At 34.7% G+C, this 20,742-nt stretch overlaps 3 protein-coding genes across 3 annotated transcripts in view; 2 read left to right on the top strand and 1 right to left on the bottom strand.

The window, feature by feature from the left end:
- The first annotated feature begins 131 nt into the window (after positions 1-131).
- On the top strand, positions 132-1,776 carry LOC124539449 (tubulin beta chain). The gene is made up of 2 exons (XM_047116848.1): positions 132-323; positions 408-1,776. The coding sequence occupies exons 1-2, from the start codon at positions 267-269 to the stop codon at positions 1,680-1,682; spliced, it is 1,332 nt and encodes a 443-aa protein (XP_046972804.1). The 5' UTR covers positions 132-266; the 3' UTR covers positions 1,683-1,776.
- A 926-nt stretch (positions 1,777-2,702) lies between these two features.
- On the bottom strand, positions 2,703-4,334 carry LOC124539438 (tubulin beta-4B chain-like). Its single transcript, XM_047116838.1, has 2 exons — positions 4,115-4,334; positions 2,703-4,031 (listed from the first exon to the last, which is right to left on the bottom strand). Exons 1-2 carry the CDS (start codon positions 4,169-4,171, stop codon positions 2,742-2,744), a joined length of 1,347 nt encoding a protein of 448 aa, XP_046972794.1. The 5' UTR covers positions 4,172-4,334; the 3' UTR covers positions 2,703-2,741.
- A 699-nt stretch (positions 4,335-5,033) lies between these two features.
- The window catches only part of LOC124540995 (diacylglycerol kinase eta), a 198,504-nt gene continuing 182,795 nt past the window's right edge, over positions 5,034-20,742 (top strand). Inside the window, exon 1 of the mRNA XM_047118770.1 lies at positions 5,034-5,287. Within this exon, the coding sequence (XP_046974726.1) occupies positions 5,150-5,287 (138 nt within the window). The 5' untranslated portion in view covers positions 5,034-5,149. The remainder of the gene's footprint in view (positions 5,288-20,742) is intronic.

The following is a 20,742-nucleotide window of genomic DNA, read 5'->3' as shown; positions in this document are numbered from 1 at the left end:
TAAGATCCTTCACGGTATAAGTTTCGATGTTAGGCCATATTTAAAAGTCATTTCATGAAATAAGAAATTTAAATTAGGAACAATATAATTATTGTCACTGACAAACATTGAATTCAAATCATTATTTAGAAAAATTTCGTGTACGATGCACATGCAGTAACTTCGACTTTACACATTTTTTTTTATTTTACTTTATGATAACTTTGATCAATCTAAAAATTTAACTATCTAGATTTTTGGCTCAAAATTCTTGTAGAATAAACGATATGAGGGAAATCGTTCATATCCAAGCTGGACAATGCGGAAATCAAATTGGAGCAAAGGTAATCTCAACACACAGAATAATTATAAAACAAAATTATGTAGTCGCCACTGAAGTAAATTAACAAATGTCATTTTTTTTGCAGTTCTGGGAAGTAATATCAGATGAACACGGAATCGACCCAACAGGCGCCTACCAAGGAGACTGCGATTTGCAATTAGAACGTATCAATGTTTATTACAACGAGGCGTCCGGCTGCAAGTATGTCCCTCGCGCTATTCTCGTCGACCTGGAACCTGGCACAATGGATTCTGTTCGCTCAGGACCATTCGGACAAATCTTTCGACCAGACAACTTTGTATTTGGGCAATCTGGAGCCGGTAACAATTGGGCTAAGGGTCATTACACCGAAGGAGCAGAGTTAGTTGATTCGGTTCTAGACGTTGTTCGTAAAGAAGCTGAAGGGTGTGATTGCTTACAAGGGTTTCAACTGACTCATTCTCTAGGGGGTGGCACGGGATCAGGAATGGGTACGTTGCTCATTTCAAAGATAAGAGAAGAGTATCCAGACAGAATAATGAATACATTTTCAGTAGTCCCAAGTCCGAAAGTATCAGACACAGTTGTAGAACCCTACAATGCCACTTTATCAGTCCATCAGCTCGTAGAAAATACAGATGAGACCTATTGTATTGACAATGAAGCTTTATATGACATTTGCTTCCGAACGCTGAAGTTAACGACTCCGACCTATGGAGACTTGAACCATTTGGTATCCGCTACAATGTCCGGCGTGACAACTTGCTTGCGCTTCCCGGGACAGTTGAACGCAGATTTACGGAAACTTGCGGTAAATATGGTGCCATTCCCACGCTTACACTTCTTTATGCCTGGATTTGCACCTCTAACGTCACGCGGAAGCCAACAATATAGAGCATTAAGCGTACCTGAACTTACGCAACAAATGTTTGACGCAAAGAACATGATGGCAGCTTGCGACCCGCGTCATGGTCGATACCTAACTGTTGCCGCAGTCTTTCGTGGTCGCATGTCCATGAAGGAGGTGGATGAACAGATGCTAAATATACAAAACAAGAATAGCACTTATTTCGTGGAGTGGATTCCAAATAATGTAAAGACAGCCGTTTGCGATATTCCGCCACGTGGCCTTAAAATGTCTGCAACGTTTATTGGCAACACAACAGCCATTCAAGAATTATTTAAAAGGATATCTGAACAGTTTACAGCTATGTTTAGGAGAAAAGCGTTTTTGCACTGGTACACAGGTGAAGGCATGGATGAAATGGAATTCACAGAAGCGGAAAGCAATATGAACGACCTCGTATCAGAATACCAACAATACCAGGATGCAACAGCTGATGATGAGGGGGATTTCGATGAAGATGTCGAGGAGGAGTAATATTTGTTTTGTGTTTGTGAAAATTGTCCTATAAGTGCTCCGTCAATTTGTAATGTCTATTAGTAAGTGTGACAAATAAAGTTTTTTATACATATTTCGTTTTTATTATAACATATTTCGCAGGTCACATACTATATAAGTATAATATCAGGTTCCTAGAAAACACATTTGTTTACAAAAAGTTAATATTGTAATATACGGTCTGTTTTAAAAATATGCCTTTAAAAATGTTTCGCGCATACTATATTAGTGTAACAGGTTCCTAGAAAACGTCAATACAAGATTTTTGATGAGTTTAAAGCACCTAAAGATGTTTACGGATATATCAAGGGCGAAACTATTGTAAAAGCTTTGCTATTTACCTATCTGACAACTTATTTTTATGGGTAAACTCGCGTTGACTGACACTGAACAGATTGGCTCACTTAAAAATTCTGATATTTTCCTACAAACCATGCAACGCCCATGAAGTGCTAGTCATTAAAACCCCCATGATAGTCATGGAATCTTAATATTCCATATCTTACAAATTCTAACATGTCTCATCACTACTGTCGGATAAATACGACAGGCGTTGGAAGTCAATGCATTTCTCATTTCTCCTGAATAATAGTAAATTTACCGTAATGAAATATTTCTTTTCTTTCTTGATATAGTAAATGTGAATTATAAGACTAAAAGGTTGAATAGATAAACTTTCGAAAAAAATGTATTTTAGGCTAAAACATCATAATACCTCTAGAAATTTAATTAATAATAGACAGGGTTTTGTGTCGGATAAATCCGACTTTGGCAGAATGAGCCCGAAATGTTTTGTCGTATAAATCCGACTCTGGCGATGAAAGGGTTAATTTAATAAAAGTTTGACCTTTTTAAAAGGTATGACAGGCAGCCAAAAGGATTTTTTATAATTATTCCATTAAACTATTGTAGTATACTAATTATATTATACTATAACAGAATTTGAGCTTTATGAATAGTGAATACTTTGGGAATAAATAATTCAGCAAATTATAGTAAAATGTTTATTATTTTATGTATTTTTTTTAAATATTTATTTTATTCTTCTAACCCTTCTTCGCCTTCCGCCTCTTCGTCGAATTCTCCTTCGTCATCAGCGGTCGCGTCTTGATATTGTTGGTACTCTGATATTAGATCATTCATATTACTTTCAGCCTCCGTAAATTCCATTTCATCCATACCTTCTCCGGTATACCAGTGCAAGAAGGCTTTCCGCCTGAACATCGCAACAAACTGTTCCGATATCCTTTTAAAAACTACTTGTATCGCCGTCGTGTTGCCTATGAATGTTGACGCCATCTTTAATCCACGAGGAGGTATATCACAGACGGCTATTTTGCAATTATTTGGAATCCATTCAACAAAATAAGTGCTATTTTTATTTTGTATATTCATTATTTGTTCATCAACCTCTTTCATAGACATTCGGCCTCTGAATATTGTAGCCACAGTGAGGTACCTCCCATGGCGAGGGTCACATGCAACCATCATGTTCTTTGCATCAAACATTTGTAATGTTAATTCTGGAACAGTTAGAGCTCTGTATTGCTGCGCACCTCTAGACGTAAGCGGAGCAAAGCCAGGTGTATAGAAATGTAGGCGTGGGAAGGGCACCATATTGACGGCCAACTTTCGCAAATCCGCATTTAACTGTCCGGGAAAACGAAGACACGTTGTGATACCAGACATCGTTGCGCATACCAAATGATTTAGGTCGCCATAAGTTGGTGTTGTAAGTTTTAACGTTCTGAAACATATGTCATATAGAGCTTCGTTATCCAAACTAAACGTATGGTCAGTATTTTCCACAAGCTGGTTTACTGCTAGTGTTGTATTGTATGGCTCGACAACACAGTCAGAGACTCGCGCGCTGGGGAATATCGAGAATGAAAGGATGATCCGATCGGGATACTCTTCTCGAATGCGATTGATGAGCAACGTGCCCAAGCCAGAGCCTGTCCCGCCACCCAACGAGTGGCTTACTTGGAAGCCTTGCATACAGTCGCAACCTTCGGCTTCACGTCGAACAACATCGAGTACAGATTCGAGGATCTCGACGCCTTCGGTGTAATGCCCTCTCGCCCAGTTGTTAGCCGCGCCACCTTGTCCGTACACAAAGTTATCGGGACGGTAGAGACAACCGAACGGTCCAGATCGAACTGCATCCATAGTTGAAGGTTTAAGATCTATCAATACAGTTCTTGGGACATATTTGCCACCAGACGCTTCATTGTAATAGACGTTGATTCGTTCCAGCTGCAGATCCGAGTCACCGTGGTAACAGCCGCTGGGATCAACGCCATGCTCGTCAGAGATCACTTCCCAAAACTGAAACGGAGTAAAATATTATTTTCATCAATTCGTAAATTTTTAAATTTACGCTTTTGAGGATTATTTGACGTAATACATACCTTTCCTCCGATTTGATTCCCACACGAACCAACTTGAAGATTGATTATTTCTCTCATCTTGAAAATTTATCAAATTGTTGATGATCAATTTACTTTAAAATTTCTAAAAAAATTTTATCTAAAAACGTTTTGTAAGTTGATGCTTAACATTAACTTAAAAGCTAATAAAAAAAATAGAAAAAAAATTCAACAAATCACGCTGTGCTCATCTTACGATGGATTTCAGATAAATGAACCATAGTCGTATCGTTCATTTCCAAAGAAGGAAAATTAAATTTAAATTCTAGATTTAGTATTGGTTCTTAATTTTTTTTGTTTTTACACTCTGTCCTCCAAGAAGGTATTTTTCTAAATGTCATCAAAGAAGGTACTATATATATCTCTATATATATTATCTCTATGTAATATTTTAAAACCCTTAAATGTATTTACATATTAGGTCTGGAGAAACAAGAAATAATGAATTTACTTTACTTTACTACTTTACTTTTATTAGAATATCATTGGCTATTCCTTATTCTTTGTTCCTTATTCCTTATCTCTTATACCTTATTTTTTCATCGTGTAATGGGCTTTATATCTATAAGTTATACGGGAAAATGCAGTTTAGTATGTGTTGATTAAATTCTTGGTGAGGTAGATACCAAATGCGAAGAAATGTGTTTTAATTTTTCTTAGGTCTGGTGACCATGGGATAAATGTGGTATTTAAAAATGTATATCTCATACCTGTATGTTGTAAAAAATATTTTTTAAGAACTAAAAGCGACATCTTTTAATAGTTTTCACGTACTGCGTATCAAAGAAAATTTTCACGACTTTTCCGTAGCGAAGTTCAAAAGTGTCTCGATAGATGTCACCACGCGTAATAGGCTTGTTTTGTTTTCAGCGGCTATTGTCACAATGGTCATGGCGCTCGCTCGAAATGTCAGTGAGGTAGCGACTCGTTATACAATGTGAATTGTTAGTTTATCCTGTATGATGTAGCCCTGTTTGATGTGTCCCGAGTGTGTAGCGAGCGAGCGCCCGCGGCGCGATGTCAGTGGCCGGGGGAAATGCTATCGGCGAAGAGAGGAAAACGGGCTACGGCGAGGACAGCACGGACAGTGACAATGAAACGGAGAGGAAGGCATTGCTCCGCAGGATATCAACCAGCAAATGCGTGGGTCGACTGGTGAGTAGGCACTGCTTGGATACCGTTTGTTTTGGAAGATAAGAGCGGCTATGTATGGGCGTGCCATCTGTCAGTGAGCGGGGCGGAGGGAGCCATGTGCCCGGGACGCGAGCCGATGATCAATTTTCGATAGTTTGTTTAGCATTATTTGATTAATATATTACTTCGTTTAATTGAATATTATTAATTGAAGCGAAGCTTGCTGGAGATATTTGTATAATAAATGGTTTTCGTCTTAAATTTCGAAGCTCGAATTTTTTTTATAACATTTTTTATTTATTTAAATTTCTAAAATGTTGATATAATTTTTAAAAATATCTATTAAGTCCTTCCAATGTCCGTTATTAAATCCTTGCAACTTTCGCAAATTCGACAATTTTTTTTTTTTTTTAATTATAATCACATTACGTAATAGAAATAACATTAAACAATTAAATACCATTACGACTTTATTTTACTAGCGAACAGTTTACATTTATATTTAATATAATATTATAAGCGTTTATATATGTGTTATGTATATTTTATTTACACATTGAGGTACATTCAATAGTAATTTATTATCCAAGTTAGAAAACTTTTTTGTGGCACTAGTGTGTAATCAAACTTTTCCCGCGCAGTAAATTAAAAGGCTCCGTAGCTTAGAGCCAAATAATAAGAAATATTTTTTATCTGTTTTGAAGCAAATAAACCCACATTATTAGGCAATAGTATGTACATGGAAATTCCTAAGTCATACTATACATAAACTTGCTATACAGTGACTTTATAGATACCATAAACAATAAATATTACCGGAGTTTTGATTAAATAGGAAAACAAGCATATTTTTTTTCTTATCCTGGGTGCAAAATGTTCTGCCAATGGTATGTATAAAATAAATTATATATTAAATAAATCATTTGAAATATTATTTAATTGTAAACGGGCCAAAATAAGCACTTTTAAAATATATTTTTTACACTTGACGTTTTCAATGAGGTTTTCTATGATAGGGAAATGAATAAATAAGGTTTCATAGTAAACTAATGTATGTGCCTAGATGTCCTGCGGTTTGAGCGCTTTCAGTGAAAGTATGCCATTAGTACTAAAAGCCTTAATTAATACATTCTATGTATACAACGACGTAATTATTTTAAAACGCAACTGCATATAGGTCCTTTGTCAATCGAGTCTCTTAAATACAAAATTAAACAGTCTGTAAGACATACTGTCCATAGAAAGACTATAATAGTACGTAAACATTTTCGTAGCTGTCTTCTGTAAAAAACTGATTCTGGTAGATACTGATGAAGAACAATATATATGATATAAACAAATGCGTGATGGTGATTATGATGGTATTCTTATGAAAAGATCCGGTTTAAATAACGTTATTTATTGAAGAATGTTCGTGATGTTTTGATTTGGTCAAGGAGTCACTCTGATGGTGAGTGTGGTTTTCTATACAAATCATATAAATAATATTAGGGTACTTGGTGGTTGGTAGGGCTATGTGAAAGCCCGTCTGGGTAGATACCACCAACTCCTCTTGACGACCTCCGTGGTCCAGTGGTGTGTACACCGGTTTTCATAGGTACGCCACTCCGAGTTCCTGGGTTCGATACCCGGCCGAGTCGTTGTAGATTATCATTAGTTCCCTTGTTGTCCAGACCCATATCTGGGTGTTTGTGTCCGTCGTTATTTCTGATTTTCCATAACACAAGTGCTTTAGCTACTTACATTGGGATCAGGGTAATGTATGTGATGTTGTCTGAAATACTGAAAAAAAACTGAAATACTCATCAGATATTATACGCTCTCTAAATAGCTGTATTCAGTATTGTTTTGTTCCGTTTAGATAGGTGAGTGAGACAGTGTAACTAAAGGCACTAGGGTCATAACATCTTAGTTCCCAAGGTTGGTGGTGCATTAGCGATATTTCTTACAGGATTAATGTTTATGGCCGGGGTTGACAACTTACCAAAAGATAGCCTATTTTTTCGTTCACTTATCTATATTATAAAAAAGGTCTGTTTTGTATACATTCGTTATCATCAAATAATTCAGTCATATTAAAGATTAAATGTCAGACAAAAAAAAACGACCAAAAATCAACAAAATCAATTATAAAATTATTGTTGTTTTAATTTTCACATGTGAAAAATAATCCAACCGACTCGAGCAATCGAAACACCTGGCCATGTGAACTATGAAACTTTAGGCTTAAAGTCCACTGGAAATTAAGGATAGTATAGTAAAGTAACAGCCTGTACATTTCCCACTGCTGAGATAAGGTCACCTCTTTCATTAAGGAGAGGATTTGGAACATATTCCATCACGCTGTTCCAATTCGAGTTGGTGGATTGCACATGTGGCAGAATTTCAATGAAATTAGACACATGCAGGTTTCCTCACGATGTTTTCCTTCACCGCCGAGCACTAGATGAATTATAAACTCAAATTAAGCACATAATTATATATAGTGGTGCTTGCCTGGATTTGAACCCGCAATCATCGGTTAAGATGCACGCGCTCTAACCACTGGGCCATTTCAGCTCAATTGAAATTGAATTTATATATTCATCAGTAAACGTTAAATTAATAATTATATCCTGAATAATTTACAAAAAATAAGATTAAAGATTATTACTGACGCTAATGTTATCAAAGTAGTCCTTCGCATGTGAAAGGTATTTCAAAAAATACTTTACCTACTCTTTTATTATATAATTCTTACTTCATAATATTAACAATATTAAAAACAGAAGAAAACGTATTCAAAGTACCCTCTGATTTCCCAATTATTTTTAATAGCAGGTCAGAATATTGATTAATTGAATATTAAGGGAACGTGTGAAAAAAATGTTGAACACGAAATGATGAAACATAAGACAAAAAAAAAAACAGAGAAATAAAATTGTATTAATAACTAATTGTAAAGAAATATAATGTATATTTTCTTAAAGAAAAGGAATAATCTTAGTGAAATTCCTTAAATTCTTAGTGAAAATTTTTAAGAGGTAGTTTGGTAGAAACTAGTATAATTTTAATAAACTATATTTTATATACAATAGAATATTATCGAAATACATCTTTAATGTAACGCATTTTGAATGGACGATTGCCTCTATGTCACTGTTTACATAGAAATAGAGTTCGCATATCATAATGGATTGATGTTAGCATATGTAAGGCCCGTCTTGTATCGTTATGAGACTGTTAACGCTATGTTTACAAACGCTTATTAACTCAACTAACAGTAGGTAAGAACACAATAACAAAAAAGAACATTAGGTAGATAATTTTTGTGTCGAAAACATTAATCAAGATAATTCTACAATATATTTTTTAACAGACTTCAAAAAAGGAGGAGTGTTCTCAATTCGACCGTATATATTTGTTTATGTTGGTTCGCCGATTACTTCGCCATTTATGAATCGATTTTGAAGATGTTTTTTTTAACTAGAAAGAAGTTACTACTAAAATGGTACCATGATGAAGGTATCAAGGTCTCATAATGGGATCTTGGAGAAATCGAGGGGAGCCCTCAAATTTTATAGGCACATGTACCGCGTTCTACATATTTTCTGAAGTTATATGTCCATTTGCTTCTAGCAATCATAGGAAGAAGGAAGGTGTAAGTCCTCAATCACAAGAAGTTGGGAAATAGTTCTTTCAACATTAATATATGGATTTATACTCCTCTTCGTAGCTTTTATGAAGAGAAGTACAGGTTCACTAAACATTTCTTTTGTATACTATGTAGTGATGTATCGCTTCTTTCTTTGGATTGTTGAGGCGCGTGACCGTGGCTGATACCGGCTCCAAATATTACAATAACTATAACTACGTTATATAATCGTAAATCGACTTTTAAGTAGTCTAATATTTTTCATTTCATTTTAGTTAGGAGGACTCTAAAAAATATGTAGAATACGCAATTATTTTATTACTTTTTAGTGCATATTTATTTGTTTTAAAATAGCTTTTTTGTTTGAAGTCGGTTTTCATGAGTATGTAAATGAGGCTAGCTATCGTTTTAACTTAATTTTTTATATCTTGGTGGTTCTTGGTTGTAGGCCTTTGTGCAAGCCCTTCTGGGTAGGTACCACCCACTCATCAGTTATTCTACCGCCAAATAACAGTACTCAGTATTGTTGTGTTCCGGTTTGAAGGGTGATTTAGCCAGTGAAACTACAGGCACAAGGGACATGACATCTTAATTCCCAAGGTTGGTGGCACATTGAAGATGTAAGGAATATTTATTCAAGATATATTTCGGCGAGTGTGCTCAGGAACTATTTGATTTGGTTCCCCCGTCACCTTTTTACAAAAGAACTGCGAGGCATCGAAAGGATCTTCACCCGTACGTGGTTGACGTTGACGTATTTAAGACACGTACGAAACGTTTTGCTTCCTCGTTTCTGATACGCACCGCCAAGGTCTGGAACACCCTCCCGACCTCCGTTTTCCCCACCACCTACAATATGGGTACCTTCAAGTCCCGAGTGAATAGGCACCTTCTAGGCAAGCGCGCTCCATCTTAGACTGTATCTCACTTTCCATCAGGTGTGATACAAGCGCTAGCCTATACATTTAAAAAAAAAAAAGGAATAGTTAATATTTCTTACAGCGTCATTGTCTATGGGTGATGGTGTACACTTACCATCAGTTGGCCCATATGCTCGTCCAGTAACCTATACCATAAAAAAATGAATAAGAAATAAATAAAATCTTGATATGATTCTATTTATTACCTGGTGGTAGAACGCTAACAACAATTTTTAGTATTGATGTATTCCAGCGAATACGATATAAGATCCATTGTAAGTACAGGTACAAGAACATTTCAGCAATTAAAGTTAACCAACATTGGTTGGTTGGTTTTCGTATTAGCGTTTCCAGGAATGATTAACATTAAAAGACCATTATTTTCAGACAGTGGCGGACACTTCTACCTACCAACAGGATCTATGGAGGTCCTTTGTCCAGCTATATTATACAAAAGAAATATTACAGCAACGTATGTAAATTATAACTGTAGCGTGAGCGATTTTGATACACATCGATCAATCAGATCGAGGGTTGAAATTTGAAAAATAATCGTTCACTTCACTCGCTTTATTTGTACTCCGGTCGAGGAAAATATCGTGAGAAAACCTGCACGTGTCAGATGAAATTCTTCCACATCAACTCGCACTGGAGCAGTCTTGCGGAATAAGCTCCAAGTATATTTTTTATTGAAAGGTAGTAGGTAGCTCAGCTTTAGAAAATTTTCGATCTAACATTTGTTATACTACAAGTTTCTAAATGTGACTTCACTTGCATATGTGAAAATGTGAAAAGGGGATATGTGCTTAATATGTGTTTATAATTCACCTACTCGGTGGTGTATGTGTCTAATTTCAACTAAATTAAAAGAGCAGCGTGTTGGAATATGCTAACCCTCTCCTCAACTATCATCCTATTTTATTATAAAATCTAAGGTTATTCCGTTAAATAATCATTCTAATAATCTTAATAATAAATAGTGACGTGTTAACGATGGATGTTGTTAATTTTTAATTGCTGCTATTTCTATTTCACCTGTATAAACTTTAGTTGTTTAATTACTTTTGTGTAGTTAGCTGGTCTTTGTTAAGAGTGACCACCGTTTTCGAATTTGGTCAGGATATTTTAAACAAAATATTAAAAACGAGTTGTTACCCGCGGCTTCGCGTTTTATGGGTTGGTTATCAGATGTTAGGCAAAAAGGTAGCCTATGTCCTTTTTAGAAGATCAAATTTGCTTCATACCAAATTTCATCAAATTATCATACAGACAGACAGACAAAGTTACTGTCACATTTATCATATTAGTATAGATTATATATTGTTATTTAAAGTATATGAGTAGCATATTATATGAGTTCCATTTACAGAAAAAAGTGTATACAAGTATAGGTATCATACAGAAAGTTGTAACATTCTTCACCAAGTCTTTCAGAAGTTAAAATTGAATAACAGTAGAAAAGTGATGAAAAGCGAATCAAATTTCCACTAATACGATATCTAAGCCGTATCCCTTTAAAACTCGGCAGACCTACTGACCTTTATATATTTTATCAAGTATTCGTTCGAAGTCGGAAAACTTTTGTACTGAAATATACGCGAGGGTTTAAAGCCAGCACGATGATACTCGGGCTTACGTAAAACACTCTGAGGCAGGGTTGCCACTTATAGAGATGTATAATAAAACTTTGACGTTGCCACGTCAATGCATAGAATATCTTTTAAAAGAATATATCTTTGTTTTTATGACATAGCTGGCAAACAAACAGATGACTTTCTTGATGGAAATTAAGTACCACAACCTATGGAAATCTGCAGGGGGTGTTTTCTTGAAGGTTTCCAAGTCGTATGGATTCCTAATAATCGCCGACACGGGCTGGTTCTATACAGTGGTTGTTAGAGGCAGAAAATGCCTTTAATATCACATTGTTGTGGATTTTCGGTCATTGGGGTGGTGTGCATGAAATTTGAATTGCAGTGTTCCGTAAGCTCTATTTATTAGTTGTTTGTGTGGAATTTTTTTAACAAATAAACTACTTGTTGGTTTTTGTTAAAAATATTTTAGTTTACATTAGCATTCGTCAGGCAGGTGCCCAAACGAGGATGACCTGATCTTTAAAGGCTCTTGGTTTTATTTACTGAATTTTAGAATAAATAAATAACAAATTAAATAATAAATTATCAATGGTTAATCATGGTTATTTGTGCTCGTGGATATTGTTGAGTATGGGTATGCTTATGTGCACGTGTGTTGGTAGGTATATGAAGGATTTTGTTTATTAAAGCTATTAAATTATTAAGTTAAAAAAATCATTCTCTTCAAATCCCAGTTGTAAAAGGCAATCCGCTATTATTTTTGTACATAAGAATTTTATTGGTTTTCAATTTGAAAGTATTTTATAGTAAAATCAATAATGTACAATAAATAAATAATTAATTGATTGTAGATACATACATATTACATACTGCTTAGTGATAGCTATGCAGTCTCTATGAAAGTAAGTTTAGTCTTAGTAAGTTTTAATCTCTCACAAAAATCAAGTTACACACCTCATTTTCTCTTCTTCAATTTATCTTATTCGGTAAAACTTTCGTTGCATAAAATAAATATAAATAAAAATTATGTAGATGCAACCATCCCTTGGGGTTTCCCACTTTCAGAGGTAGATTTTTATTATTGCGTTCATTAATATTTCATAAAACCTCTTGATAGACAGTTTAGGAAAAAAGCTAATAACAACGAAATTAAAGGGTACATTTCATATTTATTTATATTGCAGATTTAGTTGTTTTGAGACGAATAGGAAATGGTATGGAGATTAACACAATTATTTTTTTTATTCATTCCATAACGATCACTGTGAAAAGAAAAAACAATATAAAGTTCCTTATGCTTATTTATACCAACGCCTTAGCCAAAACTACGCTCACCGCGCTATCAGGGATTGAGTATAGTACGACACAAATTAGATGTAGCATCAGAAAATGCAATGGAATGAAAATAAAACCGATTACTGCCGATTTACACAATCAATAGAAATAGCTCCCTATCGCGCCATTCGACGCTATTCGTCGCTATAGATTCACGCGTCAGAGAAAGCAAGTGCATGTAAATCGACGCGTCAAATTGACGAATATATTAGGTCACATGATATCACAAGTTATTACGTTTTTGTAAAGATCATATTCGCATGAGAAATAAATATTGATAATTTAGGATAGCGTACTTAATTCGGATGTGATCGGTTGTACGAATTTTGCCGATGCGACATCTAAGTTGTGTCGTACTATACTTATACCATTATTATTTAAGTTAAAAGTCAAAGGTGTTACCCATTTAAAAATAAGTTGACAGCAAACGGCGTCCAAGGTTGAATTGAGTTTGATGGTTTACAGCCCTGATTGCAGCCTTGTGTCGTAGAAAGTGAGCCGCGTCGGTAAATTTATAATTACACACTCCCCTCAGTTTCCATTCCGAGTGAGAATTTTTCACTGCGACATTTAAATTTTTCCACCTATATTTTTTGGTGCATTTATTACGATCATTTGTCCTCGTTCGTATGACCAAGGCTTATTAGTAAAATATTCGTATTATGCTGATAAAATACGGAGTCCTCGATAAAAAACGTAATTACAAAATGTCTATTAAAATTTAAATTCATTTTCAATTTCATCGTGTTTTTATAACGCTATATAGCAAGCAATACGGGCAAGAGAAGAAGCTGTTGGTAAAGAGGCTTTGGTATTTAATGACAAAATAATCAATCCATATTTCCCTAACATGAAAATCTGTTTTTTTAACAGACTCACTGAACTTTCGAAACAGAAAATAGCAATACAAATGATTATTTTTTCAGGGTAATAATTGGTGCTGTAGTTACCAACTTTATTACCAACAAATATTTTTAATTCATGTTAAGACATTAATCACGTAGAAACGCGCTATAAACGACAATGAGGGAGGTTTTTTTTATGACTGTTATGACTTTTGGACATCGCAATCAGTCATGTCATGATGGCGCATGAGCTTTTTGAGCTTTACAAATATACATATATTCTATATACGTGTTTGTAATTCGTATATCATCACTTGCGTAGATTTGTGTTCATTTTCATTTGTTGTGGTAAAAATTTCATACAAAACAGATTATGTAGTGTTAAGATTATATTAATTTATAGTATGAAAATGTAATTATGTATTACAATGACTGTAGTCTATTTCAATCATAAGAATACAAAATGTGAATAAACGACTTTTGTTATCGAATTGACGCTATATCATTGGTTGAGAGCTTGATTAATCTTTCATCCACAATTAATTATTAATTTGCGACAAAGTAGTCGTAAACAGTTTTAGAACTTTGGAAGAAAAATTAAATGGATATAAGTAGTTGAGAGTAAGTGTTGTATGATTAATAAATTATATTGATTAAAAACTCTGACACTTCGTAAATAGCTGAGTTATTAGTAAATAGCATGAGATACGAATTTTTAAGTTTTGTTTATTTTTATTCCTTCTTTGATTAGAATAAATTATTCACGTATAGTAAGTAGACATAATTTTTTAAAAATATATTAAACGTAAAAAAAATCAGCCTCACTATACGTGATGGATACTACATTTTTATAAATCTATCGATCATAATGTAGTTCTTGTAAGCATTTTCCGTAAAGGATAGTTCTTAATATTTAGGGAATAGGTATTCTAATTAAATCCATGTTTTTTATCACGTAGGTTCTTCTATAGAATTTTCACTTCCAAACTAACGTTAGCTTTACTTTTAATATATGTATTTCTATAAATTGATGATACATAAGTGCTTGTGAAAGCTTAGTTGAATATAGTAGGTATGTATTGAATAACATCGGTAGATAGATGACAATCTTAGAATGGAGGAATGGCTTTGTATTTTTTAAATGTTAAAAAGAGTAACTACTGAGATTCTTGCCGTTTCTTCTCGGTAGAATCTACTTTCCGAACCGATGGTAGCTTCACTTAATTGTAAAATGACGATTCAAAAGTGTTTGTGAAAGCCTACTTGAATAAAGTATATTTGGATTGCTTGATTGAAAATGGTTAATATTAACTACAGAGTTACCAGCAGATGCTCCCTGTACCACCTATTTAGATGATAGAGAAAAAAAAATAAACAAAAATTTCTTGTATAGAAGATCGTGTACATTACAAAGATACACTTCTGTAACTTTAAGTGTAAAAGGTACTTCAAAGATTGCTGTTTTAGCCATTAGACCGCCTTTTGTGCCTTTTTTCTGCACTTCTGTTTTTAAAATAAAAATTATAACAAAAGACTTCAAACAAAACACTATTTTAAACAAATAAATATGCACTAAAAAGTAAAGTGATTGTGTAAATTAAAGTGGGGAGCACTAGCATTCAAACAAAAAAAAATATCAAAATCGGTCCACCCAGCGAAAAGTTGAGGTAAATATAAAAAAGTACAGACGAATTGATAACCTTTTTGAAGTCGGTTGAAAAGTGTATTCACGTATCAGTGTATTGTAAGTGAGTATGAGGTTTTCAATGTAGAGTTTATGTTACTGGAACTTTACTGGACGGATCAATGCGATCCATAAAATGTACCACTCAGATGTCATACTCATCTTGTATGCTCGCTTACGTTGTGTGTCTACTAATGCAAAGCGAGAAAGTATCCGTGAGGGCAATGCGGAGCAGAGTTCCATATTATCTTTGACCGAGGTTTAGTGGTGTGTATACCGGTTTTCATGGGTACGCCACTCCGAGATTCCGGTTTCGATTTCCAGTCGAGTTGATGTAGATTATTATTAGTTTTCTATGTTGTCTGGGGTCTGGGTGTTTGTGGTACCGTCGTTACTTCTGATTTTCCATAACACAAGTGCTTTAGCTACTTACATTGGGATCAGAGTAATGTATGCGATGTTGTCTCATATTTATTTTATTTTATTTTCATTGAAATACAACGGAGCTGGGCTTCGTACCCCACCGACTACTTTCTGAGCCGAGGTGCGATCTCATAGTAGACACCGTGAGGGCGAACGACATTCTCATACCCGAAAGGGCTCAAATCTCAAGACTGAGTCTAGTACTCACTCCAACTTCCGGTGGCGCTGTAAAGGTCAGTAGGGCCAACAGCACTACTTCAAACATAATACATTAGACCTTTCGTACGCAACGAGTCCAAGGGTCATTAAAAAAGGCGGTGGGAGCGTTCAGTTTCATTATATTTGTAAAAAATTTCACAAGCGATGAATGATTGAAATGTTCTACCAAATATGGATAACTTTTAATCGCTTCTCTCATCTCTGCACCAGTGGACAGACAGCCTTATGCCTTGCCCGCCAGTTGTAAATGCGAGCGAAAAACCACAAAAGAGTTCTCATAAGATGTACTTAGCGAAATTGTTGGAATGTGATGAATTTCTCTTGATTTTTTTAAAAGAAATATCTTCCATTTGCTTTGTAATGTAAAATGGTTTCGAACTATTAATGAGTATAATGTAGTCACTAGAGATATTGACTCTAGAATTAACAATAATATTATTTTTAATAATTTCTTTAATATTAATAATATTTTAAAATTGATTCATGTTTACAAATGACTTTATTATATTCGAAATGACCGTAATGGCCTTCAAATATTTGCCTTTATATTTTGTACTTGATATAAGAACATCAGAATAAGTTGGAATTCATTTGATAAGGACAATATTATAATTATGGTTATTTGAGTTATAATATATCTAACCAGTATTGTTATATTTAACCTTCTTTTTTGACGGTTGTTTCTTAACCCGAACAATCTTATAATAAAAAAATAAGAAACTAAAATAGCTTTATGCTTTTATTATACATGACATTGAAATTTCATTAAACGTTACGTACATGCCTACGAGTATTACGGGCAAAGACCTCTTCTAGTATTATTTTCTGTCCTTTCCCCGGTATCATAGTTTCTCTTACGTCCTTACCAGAATTGTACTTATCGGCCAGGCATTGGAGTCAATGGTCTCTGTCCAATGGGTTTTTGATCGCTCTTGTTCAATTTGTTATCGTTTGGTTCTGATTAATTTGGACCATGGTAATCACTTTTCAGCAGGAGACTTTCCTGCTTGTTTGCCACCTATAACATTTAAACAGTATGTCGTTGCAATTTAAATCGACAAACCGATTAGTTACGTCTATAAACTTTTGACGACCTCCGTGGTCGAGTGGTGTGTACACAGGGTTTCATGGGTACGCTACTCCGAGGTCCCGGGTTCGATTCCCGGCCGAGTCAATGTAGATTATCATTAGTTTTCTATGTTGTCTTGGGTCTGGGTGTTTGTGGTACCGTCGTTACTTCTGATTTTCCATAACACAAGTGCTTTAGCTACTTACATTGGGATCAGAGTAATGTATGTGATGTTGTCTCATATTTATTTTTATTTTACTTTATTTTCTACCAGACTTAGGGTGCTCCTAAAAGGAGAAATACTACGAGTCCACTATCAGTGGATAATGGTTAAACCTTAAATGGCAAATCATTGCCGTGACGATACCTCATCTTTTACGGCATCGAATGTAAGCAGCCTTGTTAATTACTAAGCATGATTCTTAAATTTGATTAATTGAAACATTTGTACCTAATGTATTAATTTCGTAGCTACGGAGAATCGTTTATGCATTAAGATTTAAAATAGTAGCACATAGTACTTGATATATGTATACCTATTAATTTTATAAATCGTAAGTATTTACGACATTTCGTCTTTGTCGTCGAACTCATTAAAATGCTAAAACTAAGTGCTGGAAGTTAAAAGCTTATCTATTGGAAAATTGCCTGTGTAATTAAACTCAAAGTATTGATTAATTTAACGCCTCATCGTTATTAACAATCCCCTCAATGCTCCCCTTGTCATCCCCTTTCCACTGTCTTAAGAGAATGTTTAGGTTTCCGACTTCAAAGATGGTGGTTGTATTATTCATAATGCTGTGTTAAGAAACGCTTGTGTGCGAGAGGTTACTATACAATTAGTGAGTTTATGATTGATAGCACTATCTATTCATATTAAATGTATACAACAACAACAACAACAACAGCCTGTAAATTCCCACAGCTGGGCTAAAGGCCTCCTCTCCCTTTGTGGAGAAGGTTTGGAACATATTCCACCACGCTGTTCCAATGCGGGTTGGTGGAATACACATGTGGCAGAATTTCTATGAAATTTGTCACACGCAGGTTTCCTCACGATGTTTTCCTTCACCGCTGAGTACGAGATGAATTATAATAAGCACATAAATCAGCGGTGCTTCCCTGGGTTCGAACACGCAATCATCAGTTAAGATGCACGCGTTCTAACCACTGGGCCATCTCGACTCATTCAATATATGTACTTAATTAATTTGACAAAAAAAACAAAAGTCCCGCTGAGTTTCTTTCGCCGATTCATCTCAAGGTCAGGTTGTTTCCTTTTCCGAGTCGGTTGTAGTGTTTAATTTGACCATCAATAAGTAAGTTAATGCTTCTCTTGAATATAGGAATTTGAGTTTCAGTGTTGAGTTTGTGTCGGGCGGTATAATGACTGAAGTTAGAGGGTTACCCATTAAGACCTATTCAACTATATCATTTCACTATATATTCAACATTTATCAATGATTTCATGATATGAATACAAACGAATTTACTTAATTTTAACAGTTTATTCTTTATTACTTGTCATTATAATTTCATAAATATATCCTTAAATATTAATTTTAAATATTTTCGTTTAATCAAATACAGTTTTATCAAATAACATACTTTTTAAAATTTATGATGTTTGTTATTTATATAAATAAAACTCGATTGAATATAAAAATATAAATGTATTTTAGAGCACTAATCTAACAAAATCAACAAAATGTCAGCGATCGTATCGTTGTTTAAATAAAATATATATTCGTCCTAAAACGAAAGGGTTCCTAACGGTCAGTAAACATGCTTAAAATCATGAGTAATTACGCAATAAAATAACGAAACTGTAATTAATTTCTAAGAAAAAAACGAGGCCAACAAATAATTACCGAACATAAATGAAAATAACGAAAGATTTATCAATTTCAAAATGTCCCAGTTTGCCGGTTACCCTTGTCAATCTTGTGTTCATTCTGTTCATTCGTTCACTGCCTGACGGTAAAGTGAGCGAGGTCTGGAATGACTCATGCGGGATGATTGAGTTGATTGAAAATCTGTGACCTACATTACAAAAAATATTATCATAATTTACTTGATATAATACTTAAAAGGATTATAATTGAAATAAAATCATTCACTCCTTCATAATTAGTTCATTCATATTCATTCTAATGAATTTGAATGTTACATTTCTAACGACTACATAATATAATGATAGTCTTCATTATTCACTTTCACCCTTATCACACGAGAGCGTTGGAACGGATGTCCGTCCTGTCAATCTTTCACTCGTTCATTCCCTCACCGACAGATGAATGAGACGGATCTGGAGCGAACGAAATGATTAAATATGTGTATAACTCAGTTAGCGTCTGTTGTGCTTTTAATGAAAATTAGGCAGGTTTTTGATGATTTTGTCTTATTTGCAGATAAACAGCTCGTCAATCTGTATTCATTCATTCAATCAATTAAGGAATGATGACTCATGATTAAGGATGGCAAGTTATTTACATGTAGTAAATGTTCCAATGCAAGTAATGGTTTATTCACGTTTATTTTCCTTCATGTGTATGAATGAATATTATCAAAAGCATCAATGTTCGGCTAAGTTTACTTGTTAAAATGATCACGGTTTATATAGAGTGAACATAAAAATTCAATTACAAATGGAATTTTGAGTACTTTATACAAGAATTGAATTTCTTTTCCCTTTGTAGCAGCCGAGTAGCTATCGTAGGGGCAGGTGGTGCAGTGCACCAGGGCCCTGGTGTACATTGGGCCCTCTAAACGAAACCTTAAGCTTCTGAAGCTAGAAAATCACGACCTTGCGCATAAGATTTCTTATTCGGTATCTATAATTTTAACTATTAGTTAAAAAGGGATGGGAATGAGGGGGTGAGGACCCGATTCTTTTTTTTATGCACCGGAGCCGTTCCCCACCTAGCTACGCCACTGATTTTTAGTATCTGTATGGAAGTGTGTAAGATTTAGCAGGGGTGCAGTAAACTAAAAAGTTTACATACATTCTCCAATTGAATTATTAAGGAACCTTATTATTGCTTCAATTTTTTGTACTACGTGTTAATTGTTATGAAAAATACATTTATTGATAAATTAATTTTCATAGTATAAACGTAGAGGTGTCGCTGTTCCTGCGTTTTGATTGGTCAATCAATAATATTAATTACTTACATTGTACACGACATTGGAAACATAAAAAGCTAAAAAACCCGTCGGATGTCTTGTCGAAAAATATGTGTGGCATATCTGTGAAATTGAAAAATACCATTGCGTCACATTACGCCCGTGTCTTTTATAAGTCGCTTTTTATGACATGTTAGAACTAGCGCGCACTGGTGATTTTTGTCACGGTGACTGTTTCGTCACTCTTGTCAAGTCCGTGAATATGTACAGATGCAGACATAAATGTCACCCAACTGTCACGTCGTAACGTGCACTTCCATACATATTCATGGACTCGACAAGAGTGACGAATTAGTCACCGTGACAAAAATCACCAGTGCGCGCTTGTTCTTACAGGGAGCACTGCGATTATCTACCAAGTTTTTTACCAACCAATTAACTTCATATCAAGTGAATTCTCAGAGAATCGCGCTGCTAACGCTGCCGATACGGAATTTCACTCATAGGATCACGCATTTTGATACGGAAATCCTATAAATTGTATACAACAACAACAACAGCCTGTAAATTCCCACTGCTGGGCTAAAGGCCTCCTCTCCCTTTGAGGAGAAGGTTTGGAACATATT

The sequence above is a fragment of the Vanessa cardui genome, chromosome 2 (genome assembly GCF_905220365.1).
Source record: "Vanessa cardui chromosome 2, ilVanCard2.1, whole genome shotgun sequence".
Lineage (NCBI taxonomy): Eukaryota > Metazoa > Arthropoda > Insecta > Lepidoptera > Nymphalidae > Vanessa > Vanessa cardui.
This window is presented reverse-complemented; position numbering and strand designations above follow the sequence as displayed.